The sequence below is a fragment of the Astatotilapia calliptera genome, chromosome 19, assembly GCF_900246225.1.
Source record: "Astatotilapia calliptera chromosome 19, fAstCal1.2, whole genome shotgun sequence".
In the NCBI taxonomy this organism is placed as follows: domain Eukaryota; kingdom Metazoa; phylum Chordata; class Actinopteri; order Cichliformes; family Cichlidae; genus Astatotilapia; species Astatotilapia calliptera.
In genome coordinates, this window is record NC_039320.1 from 25,808,661 (window position 1) to 25,827,071 (window position 18,411).

The following is an 18,411-nucleotide window of genomic DNA, read 5'->3' on the forward strand; positions in this document are numbered from 1 at the left end:
CTGCTCACTAACCCCCGCCTCGCCCTTTTCCCCACTTCTTCTGTGTTGATTTTTGACATGACACGAGGGCGGGATTTTGATGAAGACCAACCGGAGCTAACAAGACGAGATCTTATCGGCCACATGTGTTTCAGAGTGCTTCCCTTGAAGTTTCCTTGAAGCTCTCAGTGCTCCACAGTCGGTGACTGTGAGGAGATTTATTGCTTGAGTTTGAGAAGGAAATGAATGCTGAACTTGGGTCAATTTAATGGAAGTCTGATCATGTCAGGACAGATGGCTTAGGCCTCTCTCTATCAAAATAAGACTGTGTGGTGTATTGTTAGGATAGGAAGGTAGTTTTTGGCTGCCATCCCTGTTTTCAGATATATTATGTAAGTTACTGGATTTAATTTACCAGATGGATTTGTAATTGACTCACTCTACTGAACTATGTATGTGAGTAGGCATTTTATTGGTAGATTAAGATTTAGTGTAGGGTATGTAATACAGTGGTGTGAAAAAAATGTTTGCCCCTGTCCTGATTTCCTATTTTTTGTATGTTTGTCACACTTAAATGGTTCAGATTGTCAAATAAATTTAAATATTACACAAAGATAACACAAATAAACACAAAATCCAGTTTTTTGATGAAGGTGTTTATTATTAAGTGGGGAAAAAATCCAAACCTGCATGGGCCTGCGTGAAAAAGTGATTGCCCCCTAAACCCAATAAGTGGTTGGGCCACCCTTAGTATCAACAATTGCACTCAAGCATTTGGGATAAGTGGCATTGAGTCTTTTACATCGCTGTGGAGGAATTTGGCCCACTCATCGTTGCAGAATTGTTGTAATTCAGCCACACTGGAGGGTTTTCAAGCATGAACCACCTTTTTAAGGTCATGCCACAGCATCTCAATCAGATTCAGGTCAGGATTTTGACTAGACAACTCGAAAAGTCTTTTTTTGTGTTTTTCTTAAGGCATTCAGAAGTGGACTTGCTGGTGTGTTTTGGGTCTTTGTCCTGCTGCAAAACTCAAGTGCACTTCAACTTGAGGTCATGAACAGATGGCCGGATATTCTCCTTCAGGATGTTTTTGTAGATTGCAGAATTCACAGTTCCATGTAGCAGAGTAAGTCTTCCAGGTCCTGAGGCAGCAAAAAAAGCCCCAGGATATTACACTACCACTGCCATAGTTTACTGTTGGTATGATGTTCCTTTTCTGAAATGCTCTGTTAGTTTTGTTCCAGATGTAACTTGACTGAAACCTTCAAAAAAGTTCACCTTTTGTCTCATCAGTCCGCAGAATATTCTTCCCCAAATCTTGGGGATCATCAGGATGTTTTTGGCAAATGTGAGACAAGCTTTCGTGTTGTCAATCTTTCTTACTGTTGAATCATGAACTCTGACCTTAACTGAGAGATGTGAAGCCTGTGGTTCTTTAATGTTGTTTTGGGTTCTTCCGTAACCTCCTGGATGAGTCGTTGAAATGCTCTTGGAGTAATTTTGGCTTCACCATTGTTCCAAGTTTTCTCCTACTTCTACAACGGCTCTCACAGTGGTTCACTTGAGTCTCAAACAGAGCTGGGCAGTAACGCGTTACTGTAATCCGATTACTTTTTTCAAGTAATGTAATTAGATTACTGTTACTTTCCCGTAAGCATGCTGCTGTACTGCGTTACTAAACTGTGATTTAGTTTGTGAGAGTGTCTCATGACAATGACGTACAAGTGTGTGACATCCATGGCAGCAACAGATGTGTGTAGATCAACAATGGATAATATGGAGTCCGGGAGAGAGCACGACCGTGCAGTGTTTAAAGCTTGGAAGTACTGACATTACTTTAAGTTTGATTGCGTAAAAAGTGATAAAAACATTAGCGTCCACAGTACAATCTACATGGGAAGAAAACTTCTTTCCGCAGCGAAAAATTAAACTTCAAATCTGAGCAAGTACCTAGCACGCTGCCACGAGAGTGTGAAATTCACAGGGAAAGGGGTTAGGGGTTGCAATGTGCATAAAGTTAACAGATTAAAACTAAAAAAAAAAATTTAAAGGAGACTTTTTCAGTTGATTCAATTTTATATCATGAAATATGCAGAAAAATAGAATTGGGCTTTAAGGTCTATTGCTTTTGAATTACTTTTGAAAATAAGTAATCAGTAACTTTAATGTAAAGTAACTGGATTGCCTTCTTGGAGAAGTAATCAGTAATTAGTAATTAATAACTATTTTCAAGTAACTTGTCCAACACTGGTCCCAAGGCCATTCTTTGAGACCCTTTCCAGACTGACTTTGTTTCTCAGGTCTTTCTTCAGATTGTGACATGATGTACTGCCAGGTTCACTTTGTCAGACAGCTTCTATTTGAGTGATTTCTTGATTCATCAGGTCTTCCAGTAATTGTTTTTGTTTTTAGTGAAGCTGAGCACGGCTTTCCAAAAAATGTGATTAATCACAGGTAATTCATGATTTAACAAGAGGGGCAATTACCTGGTCCTGTGTGAAAAAGTAGGCTTGTATAACCTTTCTCCTATAATCAATGATCATAATCAATCATCATTTAAAAACTGCATTTCCTATTTACTCAGGTTATCTTTGTCTAATATTAAAATTAGTTTGATGATTTGAAACATGCAAGTGTGACAAATATGCAAAACACTAGAAAATCAGGAAGGGGGAAACACTTTTTCACACCACTGTGCAGCGTTTGACTGAAGTTGTTGTTAGTTACCGTTTCAACCTTTTAAGTTTAGCTTGCTTGACGATCCCTTGATTTCTCCTTCTCGTTTCAGTTTCATTCAGAGTGGGCTATAAAGCAGAGAATATTGTCCCTTTATCTTTCTTTTGCTGAGCTAGAGGAAGCCACTTCCAGCAGCCCTGTCATCGGGTTGGAAGCGAGGGAGATGTTTTTCGTTTTCCAGCTCAGTCAGTCAGTCCTCGCAGTGTAAAAAAGCACCAAAACAAACTGTGCAGAGAGGGAATGAAAGGGAATACTGTTTGGGAGCACAAACACAGCAGCTCCAACTGTACTTGGAATGTCTTTTTCTACCGGATACCTGGCTGCACGCCAGCCGATAGGATCAGGGGGTGAAGGGGTTGAACACGAACAACTGAGCTGACTGACGAGATCAGCTGGTATCCACCTTGACCATGAATAATTGAAGAGGTGGACTCCACAACGGTTTAGCAAACTCTTCTGAAGAAAAACTCTTTTGGGCTTCTGTTTCTGTACACATGAGGGGTAGACCTTTGACTGCCTTTCTCACTCTTGTTATTTCTTCTTCTTTTTTTTGTTCTTTTAAAAAAAAAAATAAAGGTCTTTCTGCATACCGCAAGCTGTTCCAGGATCAGGAGCCCACTCACAGATGACACGAAGGCGACCAGAGGCACGTCCTGCCACTCTGCAGGCCTGACAGGTGTCTCTGCATGTAACTGCATCTCACAGAGGTTTATTCTGGGACGGGACAACAGATAAAAGTATGCCACACATCGAACAGGGTCCTATTAATTTCTCAATGATACAGCCACAGACATGCAAGAGGATAGTGTGCCAGGCCAAAAATGCCCGGCTTTGACGCAGGTCGGGATTTTGTTGCGCAGCTCCACCCCCTCCCCTCATCGCCCTTGGCTACAATCAGTCCGTATCCCACAGTGCCCGCCCTCATTCTCTCCATGCTGTTGATGCCACAGGAAGATTTCACTGACAGATAGCCTTCAGCAGATGGTTCTTCAAGCCCTGTTGGTATTTTAACTACAGGATTCGTTGTTTTATTCTGTGCTCAGGCAGTAGCATGTCCACCACAACCATGCGTGCACATTTTTCTTCTTTTCTCTTTTTCTTTTCTTTTTTTAAACACAGGTGATATGCGGGTTTTGGTAATGAGAGACCTCTGTTAAGTTTTTGACAAGCATTGTTCAGCCCGCATGAGCAACTTCTCATTTTACAGTCATGAATGATAAGTGTGCAGAGAAGTTCTTTTCATGTGTGGCTTTCCAGCGTTAGACACTCCTGACTCCCACTCCTCGCTGGAAGCCACACAGTTGCCAAATCTGACTCCTCTGCCTTTTCGCCCTGAGGACATGTTAAGCATAGCACCCTTTTTCTTGTGGGCCTGATAATAAAATGTGATTGTATTAATGTTGTTCCCTTGTTTGTATCTACAAAGATGACCCAACAGGGATGTTCAGGTTTCATGTAAAGAATGCAGTCGGCTTGTGATTATTCCTGTAAACTGTTGAGATGCTGATTGTTTTTCTGGATGGACCAAATTCATTATTTTTGATTAAAAAATAAATAAATTATTGTCATTACATCAGTATTTATTTACTGTACATTGTCCAGCGTAACCTTTTTGGCCCATTTCTGTAGCTCAAAGCCTAAAATAAAAAGGAAAAGATCTATAATGAAGGTCGATGCTGCACCAGGAGACCATTATCCTCACAGATATTCTGTGGCTTGGGACCATATAGTGAGTTCACTCAGGGGTGTGTTTATTTAAAAAAAAGAAGATGTGAGGTAGTGGTCAGCAGTTTTACCATGTGTTTATAATAACTTTGGCTGAAATACTTGAATTTTGTGCATGATTTTCTCACATCAGCTGATGACTATCACCTGGGTGAGTGTGCACAGATTGTAGTTTTCAATGCAGTACAACAGGTCAACTGTTTTAACATGTAACTTGACGGTGAATGTTTTTGTAACATGTGCTCTTTGACGTCATGTTGTGAAGTCCGACCTATTAAAGCCAGAACTCCCAAAAGCAAGATCCAAATCAGTGTGTGTAATGTAATGTGGTGACAGCGTTGTTTACAATGTAAAGAAAAGAAAACTGAGACGAAAAACAACTCCTTTCCTCTAATAGTAAATATTTATGTTTTATTAATACATTTAACAGTAATTTGCTCATACAGGTGTCCCCTCTTGGATTTTCCCTTTATAGCTAATGTCTCTCCTATTCAATTCCCATATTAAGAAAAATACAAAGAGGCCACTAGGATGAGTAAATCACTGTATGGGATGTGAGTTTTTGAGACATGCTTAGAAAACATAAACATTTACTACAGGTGTTTTTTCTTTGTTTATTTTCCATATGGGCTGTACCATGTTATAATCTCTTTGACTGTTTACAATATGCATGGAAATGTAGTATTTTTGGGACCAGTGAGGCTGTTTGTAGCAAACAAAATTGAAATGAATACTTGGAAAGCATTAAAAAACACGATGACTGTGACTCTAACCACTTTTGTTCATTTTGTTCGAACACTTGAAATTCAGCCCCTGACCTTTTGAAATAAAAACACCCTAAAACATGTGTAAACTAAAACATAAATACCACAACAGTAAAGGAGAAAAAAACGAACTGTCCAACATTTTTAATTAAAAAAAAAAAGTGTTTCCAAGAGTAATAAGAAAAACATTTACAGTTTGTGATCTATTAAAGTTCACTTAGTGACATTACATCATCTCATACAACAGAAAAGGCTTCATTTAAAAACAAAACAATCCCTGGAATCACCAGTCCTGTTGCATTATAGAGGTAAACATAACCATGGAAATACTACTTTGAAATAACGATCGGTTTCCAGCATGTTGTCTTTTCATTTAGATCATTTTTAATCGACAGCATTTAATCCTAAACAAACAGTGTAGGGAGCCGCGGCGCGCACAGCGTCAGTTTCCAGCTCGGACTTTTTGAATGTGTCCCGTGTGATGTGTTTGCTCTCTTTTGGCGTATGCTGAGTTTAGTCTGCATTCTGAGTCCTTCTCTGTCTCTCCCTCTCTCTCTTTTTAATGCATCCTTGAGAATGGATCAGTCATTTATTGTTCTGTTTCTCTTTCACTGAAAATGGCCTTTGATTACCAATAGTCGTGGACATGAGGTACAAAATGCTGGAAAAACAAAAAAATATGAGAAACACTGATGTCAAAAAGTAATTAACTACCAAGAGGTCTGATGGGTTTGAGAGCGCTGTTGGTGAAGTGGTGTATGACAGGTCTTCTAAGTATAGCTGTAGTGGACTCCATCTCTTTTTTCGTTTGTTTTTTAAGAGCTTGGGCAAAGCTAAAGCATGGGAAAGAGGTACTCATGGAGGCCAAACTGTACATTGCCCGCTTTAATTCCTCATACCCGCTTCGGGCAGTGCTGGGAGTGATCAAATCCCATGCCTTGCTTCTCACAGGGCACCCCCCCCCCCCTTCCCTCCCTCGAAGACCTTGAAGTTTAGCTGCACTTGCAGGACTTGACGACCATGTTTGAAAGCTGCTCGACTTTCGGGGAGCGACCCACGTAGTAGAGGATGGTTAGGGGCTCCAAGTCCTGAGGAACACAGCAGGGAGAGGCGGACGCTTCGGGGTTCAAGGTGTTGTACAGGCTCAGCAGCTGTGAAAGGAAGATGACAAAAGAGATGAGGGTTGGCAAGCACATTTCCAAACACCAAAACGGATTCGAGAAGTGGCACTTTTTCTCACCGAGCTGTGGGTGGTGTCTGCACTGCGTAGGTAAGGACAGGGACCAGAGCAGAAGTTGGCATAGTACCCTTCGGGCTGGTGTATCCACCTCCATCCCAGATCCTCACGGAAATTAATATATAGTTGTCGCACGCAGCAGTTCTCCTCGTAATTGCTGCAGAAATGAAAGGGGGAGACAATGATTACCCTCTTGATTTGGAGGATAACACGCAAATTTAAGTATACATTTTCCGCCCCGTGGCCTCAGTCAGAGATGAGACTCAAGTTCAGAAATTCCAGTCTTAGGTGTGCCCTTTTTTTTCCCTCTTGGAGTCAGCCCAGGTGTCTTTGGTACTGCCTGTCATAGGAAATCCAGAGTTGAGGAGACGGTGTGTAAGAGGCGGTAGTGTTTGCTAGTACCGAGACAGATCCTGACTTGTATAATCTAGTACCTCCGCCATGCTCATCTGGGTGATTAACAAGTTTATTGCATGTATTCTTTGTGTGTTCTGCGCTTATTTACACGTCTTCCCTGTCATGTTTTTTGAAACGTGACAGCTGATATTTTAATTGGATGCGGGTGCTTTATTCAAGTGTCCCTGGAATATTAGCCCAGTAGGCAAATGTCTTAAATTGTCAGCGCAGGTGCAGCCAGAGAGAAACGGTTTTGGGAGAATTTATTTTAAGATGATGAGCAATAGTCTAAGTAGTGCATTACATTTTCCAGGGGGAGCGAATGAGGCTTACTTGAAGCAGTAATTGGTGTCAAGTGCCCGCTTGCGCCTTCGGGAGGAAGCCTGGGCATCCAGCCTGTGGGGAGGGAGCATCATGAGGATGAGGTGGGGGTACAGCTGCTCCTTTTGGCTTTTCACACGGCTCTGCTCGTCATACTCTGCTTCCATCCCTGCAGGAGGAGGGTTTTTTTAAAGATATCAAGGGGAAAAAAACTACACATTTTTTTTAAAGACTCTTCAACAGCTGATGTTAGTGAAAGTAAGATTTAGTTTCAGTCAGCATAATCAGTTGTAACTCTTACATATGAATACTCTCCAGGCCCAACTTCATTCACTTCTGTCTCACTTTTCTTCCCTTCCTGGATTTCACACTGGTCCCTCTAACTTCCTTTCTTCCCCTCCATTCTCCCCCTGGGCCAGTGTCTGCTCATCCACTCTATCCCTGATAGCTAAAGCAGTGGATATCTCAGGAGAGATGCTGCTGGTGGATATGTACGGCCCTCTTTAATTTGGGGCCAAACGTCTGAGCGCCGTGGCAGCACATTCCTTGTGGCCAAGCCAGTCAAGAGCGTTCCCAGGACCGAGGGCCTGGGGGCCCCAGCGCTAAGTGAGATACCAGATCGATTGTATTCCCATGCTCTGTGCCTCTCTCTCTTCCTCTTAGAAAGGAAACCCATTATCTTAACAAAAAGACCTCAGTGAGTTTTGCTGCTAGAGGAACATGTTGATGACTGGACTGGAAAGTACTTTTATAGACCGGTTGCATAATAATAAAAGTATTGTGAGTGATATTTTATGACAAATGCATCCTAATTCACCATGAGAAACATTTTTGTAGAGCACACGAGGACTCCTCATCAGTGCTTCAGGCAACTTTAATTGAGGCAGTAAATGCACTAAAACAAAAGATTTCTTTTTGAAATGTAGGCCAAAAATCCAGAAATTTCCAGTCTACCTCCTTTTGTACAAGTATCTCTCTGCCAACTCGACACAGCATCAGCAAACAGAGCAAAAGATTTATAGCTGTTATTCAACATTAATACAGGGAGTGCAGAATTATCAGGCAAATGAGTATTTTGTCCACATCATCCTCTTCATGCATGTTGTCTTACTCCAAGCTGTATAGGCTGGAAAGCCTACTACCAATTAAGCATATTAGGTGATGTGCATCTCTGTAATGAGAAGGGGTGTGGTCTAATGACATCAACACCCTATATCAGGTGTGCATAATTATTAGGCAACGTCCTTTCCTTTGGCAAAATGGGTCAAAAGAAGGACTTGACAGGCTCAGAAAAGTCAAAAATAGTGAGATATCTTGCAGAGGGATGCAGCAGTCTCAAAATTGCAAAGCTTCTGAAGCGTGACCATCGAACAATCAAGCGTTTCATTCAAAATAGTCAACAGGGTCGCAAGAAGCGTGTGGAAAAACCAAGGCGCCAAATAACTGCCCATGAACTGAGAAAAGTCAAGCGTGCAGCTGCCAAGATGCCACTTGCCACCAGTTTGGCCATATTTCAGAGCTGCAACATCACTGGAGTGCCCAAAAGCACAAGGTGTGCAATACTCAGAGACACGGCCAAGGTAAGAAAGGCTGAAAGATGACCACCACTGAACAAGACACACAAGCTGAAACGTCAAGACTGGGCCAAGAAATATCTCAAGACTGGTTTTTCTAAGGTTTTATGGACTGATGAAATGAGAGTGAGTCTTGATGGGCCAGATGGATGGGCCCGTGGCTGGATTGGTAAAGGGCAGAGAGCTCCAGTCCCACTCAGACGCCAGCAAGGTGGAGGTGGAGTACTGGTTTGGGCTGGTATCATCAAAGATGAGCTTGTGGGGCCTTTTCGGGTTGAGGATGGAGTCAAGCTCAACTCCCAGTCCTACTGCCAGTTTCTGGAAGACACCTTCTTCAAGCAGTGGTACAGGAAGAAGTCTGCATCCTTCAAGAAAAACATGATTTCCATGCAGGACAATGCTCCATCACACGCGTCCAAGTACTCCACAGCGTGGCTGGCAAGAAAGGGTATAAAAGAAGAAAAACTAATGACATGGCCTCCTTGTTCACCTGATCTGAACCCCATTGAGAACCTGTGGTCCATCATCAAATGTGAGATTTACAAGGAGGGAAAACAGTACACCTCTCTGAACAGTGTCTGGGAGGCTGTGGTTGCTGCTGCACGCAATGTTGATGGTGAACAGATCAAAACACTGACAGAATCCATGGATGGCAGGCTTTTGAGTGTCCTTGCAAAGAAAGGTGGCTATATTGGTCGCTGATTTGTTTTTGTTTTGTTTTTGAATGTCAGAAATGTATATTTGTGAATGTGGAGATGTTATATTGGTGTCACTGGTAAAAATAAATCATTGAAATGGGTATATATTTGTTTTTTGTTAAGTTGCCTAATAATTCTGCACAGTAATAGTCACCTGCACACACAGATATCCCCCTAAAATAGCTCAAACTAAAAACAAACTAAAAACTACTTCCACAAACATTCAGCTTTGATATTAATGAGTTTTTTGGGTTCATTGAGAACATGGTTGTTGTTCAATAATAAAATTATTCCTCAAAAATACTACTTGCCTAATAATTCTGCACTCCCTGTAGAGACAAGCGTGTGTCAAGATCCGCTGATAACTAATGAGCAAAAAGACATAAAAGAGCACCACCACTGAATCAGCTAGTCCTGAGACCCCCTAATGTAAATCATCCGAAAAACCACCTGTGCCTCTGCAGCACTAATGAGAATAAATGGAATTTTTCAACAGAAAAATAGATGCCTATCTTCAACGCTCGACAAATCAAACAAAAGCCAAACAAACTGAAGCGCTATCTGGCTCGTAATCATTAATACAACATCTCAAGAGACTGAAAGATCAAAAGCAGAGAAAAATCCTGACCAAACACAGACTCAGAGACCACAGTCTGGGCCAGGGAGTTGGGACAACACACGAGTCTCGGAAACCTATAGAAAGAGGCCGAGTCTGAGACTGAATTCCTGGAGCTATTTGTTAGATTTCTGATTTCACAGTGAATGAAAGCAACAACAGTGAAAGTGTTGCAGTGGAAGGTTTTCAGTTAGACAGCCGAGGAGAACGATTGTGTATTTTTCTTGCTTCCAGTCATAGTGCTTGCGACGTTAAGTTACACTGCTTCATATTCATTGTGGAGAGAAGAGAGAAGCCTCGTTCTCCTCATTTAGTTCTTCACTTGTTTTCCTAATTTTACCTGAAAACACTCTTCTTGATTTATTTACCTGATCACAGTTTAAAGCCTTGTTAAAAGCACAACGTTCATAACTCTGTGAAATCCATCACAAGTTGGGTATCAAATGCAATCTCACCTTTGAACTTGACCTCTAGTACCTCATGGGCATTCTCAATTATATCGCCATTAGGCCTGAAGGTGTGGCAGGGGCAATGCACACTGATCTCCAGGCCGAGATTGGTCCCTGAGGGTGGGGGGAGAGGAACAAGAGCAGAGAGAAGTAAGGAGCAGACATTTTCAGCCCTGAGGCCGTTCTCCTTTGTTTCACACGAGCCGGTTATTATTTGGCAGGACATGTAATAAGGTGTGATGCGAGGAAAATGTGGTGTCCCACTCACGTCGATTCATCAGCCACTCTCTCACCGTCTCCGTAACATCAAAGGAGACCCACTCAGGCGTTCCCTTGGTCAGGACGTTCTTGCCCCCAATGTAGCGCTGTTTGGCTTTGGGGTCATCTTTCTGGAGGATCTGCGAGGAAAGATGAAAATGTGACCCAGCTGCATAAACTCTTTTTATTTTTACACACACATGCGCGCACAGAATCGAGACTGTCTGTCTGAGCCAGACTCTCCAGGATGCCTTTGGGCCAAATGTCTACTCTTCATGGAAAAAGTGACTCCGTGTGTTGATATCCCCATTTTGCAAGTTAATGCCTGTGTCTTACCCTCTTGCCAGTGGGAACCTGGCCGTCCTTCGAGTCAGCCGTTTAAACTTTGACTTATCCTTCACACACAGTGTCAGAAAGTATCTCTGAGGGCATTTAAAGCTGCCGCTCTGTTAGAATGTCGACGCTCCCACTGGGCAAAGACTGACAGCGGAAAATATAGTTTGTATCTGCACCAGCATGTATTTGAACAAAGGTGTTTATCTGTAGGGAGAAATGTGTTTGGGTGGTGGGTATGAGCGGTGCTATGGATAACCAGGTTTCTGAACAATGTCAGCATCTAATCTGTCTTCCTGTGGGAACGAGGGGCGGCAGGGCTGCCAGCGTCAGCCCTCTGCCAGTCAGTTCCAGTCTAAAAAATGTGGGGGCGAGTGAGTGGCTCCATTTACTCCCCCCAGTGGGCGACCCTGCCTCTATCTCCTCCTAGGCTCCTGGAAACAATCTGAAGCCCTGACAGTCTGTGTTCAGCACTGGCCAGAGCCTTGCCTCAGAGGCGGTATGCAGTCCGGAGACGCTTGTCTCCCTGGCAGGAAATGTTGGAACCTGATCATTACTTCTAGTCTCTCATGGGAGATTAATGAGGAAACAGAAAAAGAAAAAAATCTATTCCTGCCACCCCACACGAGCCTATACCAGATGTATGCATTAACACGCTTCTAAAATGCTTAAGATCACAGAGATTTATATATATATACTCCGTGCTTAATCCTACATGGATGGACAGCTGCTTTGATTGACAGCTGTGAAAGAAGAAACTGCCGAATGGTAATCTAGGGTTTCTTAAAGACGGCTGCACAAGCTCTTAAATCTGTCCTGATGTAGAATCCATTTGATTTTAACCACACGGAATAATGATCAGCACTTGAAAAGAGAGGTTGAGGGAGCCGGACACCCTAATATAAATGTTTTCATCTTTCTCACTGACCCACACAGGCCTTCTGAGAGAAATTCAGCTCTCCCCCTCTTCACCCCACCCCACCTCTGGACTCTGCTAATAGTGGAAATGAACGGCCAGTTCACACACCTGGTAGAGCTCAATCCTCTGCTCGTTTCTCCTGGCGCTGGGGTTGGGGATCCGCAGGGCTCGAAACTCAGCCCGGAATAAGTTGGTGGCGTTCTTCTCCATGATCGACACATTGAAGCGGAATATCTTGGGGGTGATGCCCCTGGGGCAGTTGGGGAGGTCATCTGCAGGTAAAATGGAAAGAATGACATAAAAGATCTGATTTGTTTTTGGTTTTTTTCTGTATTCCCTTAAGCTCCTACTTCACTGTGAAAAGCATATTTTCCCAGTGACATCCTCACAGGGGTGGACATGTTTATTGAGCCGATAATTGATAAACCTTTTGCCGAGGATTCCCTTTCTACAAATTTGAATAGTTTAAAGATAAAAGCAAAAGTTCTATTTTTTTAAAAGAAAAAAAAACAATTTCTAGTCTATCAAGGGAGCCATTACCGCAAACCATCTGCTTATGCTTTGTGCGGTCCGAGTTAGCAACAAGTTGAAGTCATGAAATGAAAACCAAATGTCCCATGTGTTAGTGGAGCAGGCTACAGTGGGACAGCAGCGTGCTCCTCCTCCCACCAGCACTTGAACCCAACAGGTGCTCCGAGGGCTCAGCCAGAAGCCAAGTATTCCCTGGAACTCAGAGGTTTAGCTGGGAACATGCGGGCTCACGTGCTGGAGGAGAACAGCACCTGAGCAGGCACCGAGGAGAGAGAGAGACTCCACCACACCAGGGAGAAGCAATAACTCACTGGACACTGTAACATGGTGCATGTGTGTGTTTATGACTGAACACTGACCTTTAGCACAATCGGCCCAATGAATGGCCACACCGCGATCCCATCTGAAAAAACTTCCTGCTGCATTGAAGCCTTTCTCCTTTTTATACCATAATACCATAGAGCAGTTTATTATTTTAACAGGCCCAGCATATGCACTGTTGAGCAAAACAAGCGCATAGCAAACTTTTTATGAGCCAAGTGGAAACAGTCACTTACAGCCAAGCCATGGCTAATTTATTACTTCAAGCTTAAGCTTTATTACCAAAGCCTCGGATTTGCTGATGGTTGAAAGGGGCACTGCACCTTTAGCTGATTTGCACCTCGAGCAGATTTGGGACAAATGGAAACTCAGAAGTGAGGCCGTTTTCTGTGTCATGCAAAAGGAACTTGCACATCTCCGAGTATCTGTACTTCATTTGACCCATAATCCTATTTCAGTGTCCTCCCAGTCATTATCTGATATTTCCACAAAGTTTTTTTTTCTTTTTGATTTTATTTCAGCTTTCCCTATTTATAGTTTGACCTTTCAGCATTTGTCCCCAGCCAGATATCTGTCCAGCGTTTCCACACAATCTATAAGGAGGAAACCTCAGTAGCCCTTTTCCTCCCCTCACTCACTCACTGCTCCGTCTCCCCCACAGAAGGTGGAAAGCCCCACTTCGAGGGGAGATTTGAAATTCTAATCAAGTCTTTGGTTTCCTTTTTGGATGACCTCATTTTTCCCATTGCAATGGTTTTAGGTGGATTTCACATTATGGCTTATTTTTGCCAAGGGTCTGAAAGGTAATTTGTTCCATGTTGGTGAGTGGAAGGGGATTGCTTGTATAATTAAAGTGAGATACAGTCACAAATTGATTTGACCACCACTCCCGACTCCCCCGTCCATTTTTAGATGATAGAGTTTAAGGCTGAGTATCAGGATGCTGACACAAGCTTAATGTATTAACTGTTTGACACGGCACAGGTTATGTCAATAAGCTTCTCCAGAGTTTAATTTCTACTAGTAAAAAAAATCAAGGTGTATAGTTTTCCATGCCAAACAAAGCAACACTCTATATTTTAAACACTGTATAAGTAATTAAAACAACTTCTCATGTTATTTCTAAAAACGCTGTAAAATAGCACACTGCTCTAAGGTCAGAGCATGCTTATTTTGAGTTTTATTGGGAGAGGCTGTCATTAACACATCTGCAAAAGTATATTTATAGTCACACTTTTAAAAAAACCTGGATAACAAAATGATGCCCGCCTGACTCCATTCTCGCATTATCACCCAATTAATTTGAACATATGGGTTTCAAAGGATGGATTAGGGAGTAAAGTTGTCCAAAATGCCCGAAGACAGACATTTGAATAGTTGCTGCTGCCTCGCCCAGACGCTATCGACCACACCTCAGCTCCTGACACGCGTTCAGCCTCCGGTGTCTGGGATTCTGTCCATGACACGGAATCTCCCGGAACGAAGCTCAAAGGAATCACCTCTCTTTGCTCTTTTGCCCAAAGGATACTTGTGATGTCAGTCTCTCCACAGCTTTGTGGATGTAAACAAAGGAAACAGAAAGCACAAGTCAGCAGGTGCTAGCCAGCTGCTGTGGTGTCTAGATCTCATAAAGCAGAACAGAAATTGCATTAGCTGGAGTTCTCTTATTATTTTCCTGAAATTGCTGCATCTGGGATGTGAATTTGCATCATGCTCTAATGGAAAAGTTTGATTTCCCCTCCCCAGTTAGCCGAGGGTTTAATGTACCAAATTCAAACGTTGCTTTTCATCAGAAATAAGTCCATTCCTACATCGGACTGCAGATATCAGCTATGGCAGTGTGGAGGAAACAATGCAATGAGTGACGACACCCCCCCCCCACTCTCCTCCTACTGGATTGAAGATGAGGAAGCAAAAATGGTAAAGGCGTGGGAGTTTGATGGAGCCATGCTGTTTCTTTGGAAGCAGACCAAAGACCTCTGTCTCTGTTTGTACAGGTGACATCATCTTTCTACTATCCCATATATCAGACACTCTGCTGTCCTCAGAGTTGGTCCTCATTTTTTCTCTACTGACCCAACACTGAGGCAGTGATTGGCTTGAAATTTCACTGAGGCTGCAGGCTCCAATGAGCTAGTCAAGGCCAGTCAGCAGACTCTTAAACTGTTATTGTGTTGCAGGTCGCCCCTCAGTTCAAATATGTCTTTATCTAATTTCCTCAGCAGCACTATCCCCACCGGCTTTGTGATGCACCAGGAAAAAGAAAAGGAAAGGAAGCTCCAAATTCCTGTTCTCACTCAGTTTTGTTTCATCTGCTCATAAATGGCCAAAGCTTTGAATTGCATCGCATTGCATTCGCAGTCGTGTCTAGCAAAGCAGTCTGGGTGCAAGCGTCGCATTAAAGAGTGTGTGAAAGGTTTCTGTTTAACTTCCTAACTAAGCACTCCCACCTTCCAAAAAGCAGCGAATGCAAAACTCATTAGATTCAGCAGGAATGAAAATGAACTACACAGCAGAAATACCAAGGTGACAGACATTATGTTTCTGCATACTGCAACATGCCCAGCTCTCCTTAAAATTACATAATGGAAAGGAAGAGAAGATTGCTAATTAATGCATGTGGCACCTTCTGTTAATTTAAACAATCTGTGACTCTAGTAAGCTGTTTGGGAAGAAAGTGCTGCCAGTGTGTTCATGTCTTGTATTATCACCTACATTATGGCCCACGGTGTGAGACCAGTGATGTGTCCTGGGCACCTGGCCATCACTGATCCCACTCCTTAGACCTCTGTTTGTTTTGGGAGCTCTGACTACCTCTGACCAGTGGATAAACCCGGAGCTGTGTATTTTGAATGTCAGAAGCACTTTGTGGGACCTGTGAAATGGATTTGATTCAGGGCTTCTGCTGGAACCGGCAGAGGTTCTGCTCAGCGTCACAGCATTGCACAAACACCTGTTGATTTCAGAATCACTACACCGTGCGCTAACCGGCCTCTGACCGTGAGTGGGCACCAATCCAATTGCTCCACTTAGGCTTTCTCTGGAGAATCTGCAGCTCAGCGGGCTTCTGCTTCTGATTTCTGGAACAATCAATGGGCCATAGTTTATACAGGAAATACCAATATGGATGAACGAGGGAATTAGATCATAACGCGGAGCTACTTGAAGGAAATAGTGGGGGGGAAATAGAAGTGAGTGACAGTGGAAGAAAAAATATTGGGGATCTCACGGCCAGAAAAATGGAAATGAGGTATTGGAGTTGGCAATAAATAGCAGATTTAACAGCCTGAGAATTTTCCTCGCTTAGGAATGTGTCAGACTAAGGCTGGGGTTCCCATGGATTTGGTGTGAGGTATGCATGAGGAATTGTGCTCATTCCAATTAGACTGTTTACTTTGCCCTTTCCTCTGCGCGACGCCACGGAGCGTCTGCGCGTAAAAAGCCGCACAGAGAAGAATGGACTTTCACACCAACCGGAAAAAAATATTTGTCTTTCACCCCCCCCCCCCCCCCCCTTGTAACCTCGCGTAATAATTAGGTTGGACATCGTGACAAAGATAAAAAGCGTTTGCGCAAGTAACTGGAATGATTTGGGATTGCGTGTGGTCATCAACTCTTCTTTAAAGTTCAAAATAAACCACAATTATGCATCTACACCTAGAACAGGAGGAGTTTCTACTTTATTGGCTTATAAAGGAAAAATTGGAACATTCATAACCCCAATACAGTACACTCACTGTTTTCTTGTGGCCCATTGATCATGTTGAACTTGTAAATCTCTTTGGCGTAGTACTCTGTCTCCGTGTTATCCTGTCCGCAACTCTGCTGCCGGTCTCTCCCCAGCTCCTCAATGAGCTCCTTGGTGCTGTTATAAAGTGCCAGAACCTGAAACGGTACTTGACTTGGACCTGTTGTTTGAGGCGGACTGGTCATTCGGAGTTTACTGAGAATCTGTCCCCGGACGGCCTCCACTCTCTTTTTCTTTATGTGTTTGATGTCCACTGTGGTGCAAGTGGATAGCAAGAAAGTCACTGTCACACAGTTTGAGAGGAGGAAAAACACAAGTGCTTTGCCCAGATTCATATTTTAATCTGCGTTCGCTCACAGCCGAAGCCTTGTCAAGTAATATTAGAAGAAGGAGAAGAAAAAAATATCCCTTTTTATCTTTTCATTGAAGTCGCGAGTGAGTACTGTTCCTGGAGGAATCCCATTTTCTCGAGTGCTATGTCATCTTTGCCAAATGCGCATTTCCATGGGAGCGAATCCGCGCAATTGTGCAAAAAGGTCTCGACTCTTCAACAAAACTCTTAATTACACTCTTCATTCCCCCTTGTCTCATTCAGGCACCTCTTCCCCTCTCCTTTCTTTGTAGTTTACAGGGACCCGATCTCTCCACCGCCGTTTAGTTGCTCCATTGCATTTGGGGTCTTTCCATCCACTTGTGCAAATATATATATGGAGTCAGTGCGTCTTTGTTGTCTTCTTGCAGTCCAACCTCAAACACACTAAAGACGCTTTCCACGCTCACTCATACTTTATACCCACCATCGGTGACGTTTCTGAGGGAGGGGCCGCGAGCTATAGACCGAGTGCGGACAATGTGCTCAGTCCCACTCCGTAGTAAGATAAATAAGACTTTGAATTTCATGCTGCCAAACAGTGTTTGAATCATACGCAGCGTAATATTGGGCAATGAGATTTCGCAAGAGAGAAGGGTTGCATTCATTTGTCAAGTGAATAGCAGCATTTTATGGATGTGGCTGAAATTAAGTCACGTTCTGTTGTGTGCCCCACGCGCGCTCACAGCAGTTCAAAAAATCTAAACCTGAGGAGGTTTACGTGCTTAATATTTTTAATCGTGGGCAAAATAAAGTGCCAATGAAGTAAAGTTCAGAGTTAACATGCAGAACTTCTGAGGGTGCGCAAGGGAGCTGCGGTCCTCTGCAGGCTGCTACCGTTCAGCGCCTCCCCAGTATCAGAATGAAAGGAGACAGCGACATCTCGCGGACCACGCGGGGAATTGAAGGTACAATTTGATTTCATCTTTATTTTTTGCCTGCGTCCTCAAATGAGATATTTTGCACTGAGGACAAGAGTATCACTTTATCCATTTAGAAAACAACAACAACAAAACAAAGAAACAAACAAAATAAATATAAAAATAAAAAGCGACAACAATACCTCCTGTTTTTCTTTAGTGATGTAATTTTTACTCTTAAAAATGAATTCATATTATGAGTTTTAAATATATATATATTTGCTTGTTTGTTTGTATTTCCGGACGTAATTATCCAAGGATTTTTTTTAAAATTATTTTTTATTTTTTGGACACACCATAATTATCTGTTGACTCACCATTAAATCAGAGAGAAAAATGGGGCATATATTCGGAGTAGGCGTCTTATTTATTCAACAGTAATGTCTGGGGAGCTCCAGTAGTACAAGGAAACATTGTTATCATTACTTTATATACGTTCTCACATACAAACGAGCAGTAGGGGCATTATAGCAGATTCCCTATCAATATCAATACACGCATCTATTTGTTTGT

At 42.8% G+C, this 18,411-nt stretch overlaps 1 protein-coding gene across 1 annotated transcript; it reads right to left on the reverse strand.

Annotated features, from left to right (window-relative positions):
- Positions 1-4,834: 4,834 nt before the first annotated feature.
- On the reverse strand, positions 4,835-17,443 carry tgfb3 (transforming growth factor, beta 3). Its single transcript, XM_026151879.1, has 7 exons — positions 16,598-17,443; positions 12,117-12,280; positions 10,767-10,896; positions 10,505-10,612; positions 7,174-7,330; positions 6,448-6,601; positions 4,835-6,358 (listed from the first exon to the last, which is right to left on the reverse strand). The coding sequence occupies exons 1-7, from the start codon at positions 16,941-16,943 to the stop codon at positions 6,200-6,202; spliced, it is 1,218 nt and encodes a 405-aa protein (XP_026007664.1). The 5' UTR covers positions 16,944-17,443; the 3' UTR covers positions 4,835-6,199.
- Between the last annotated feature and the right edge of the window lie 968 nt (positions 17,444-18,411).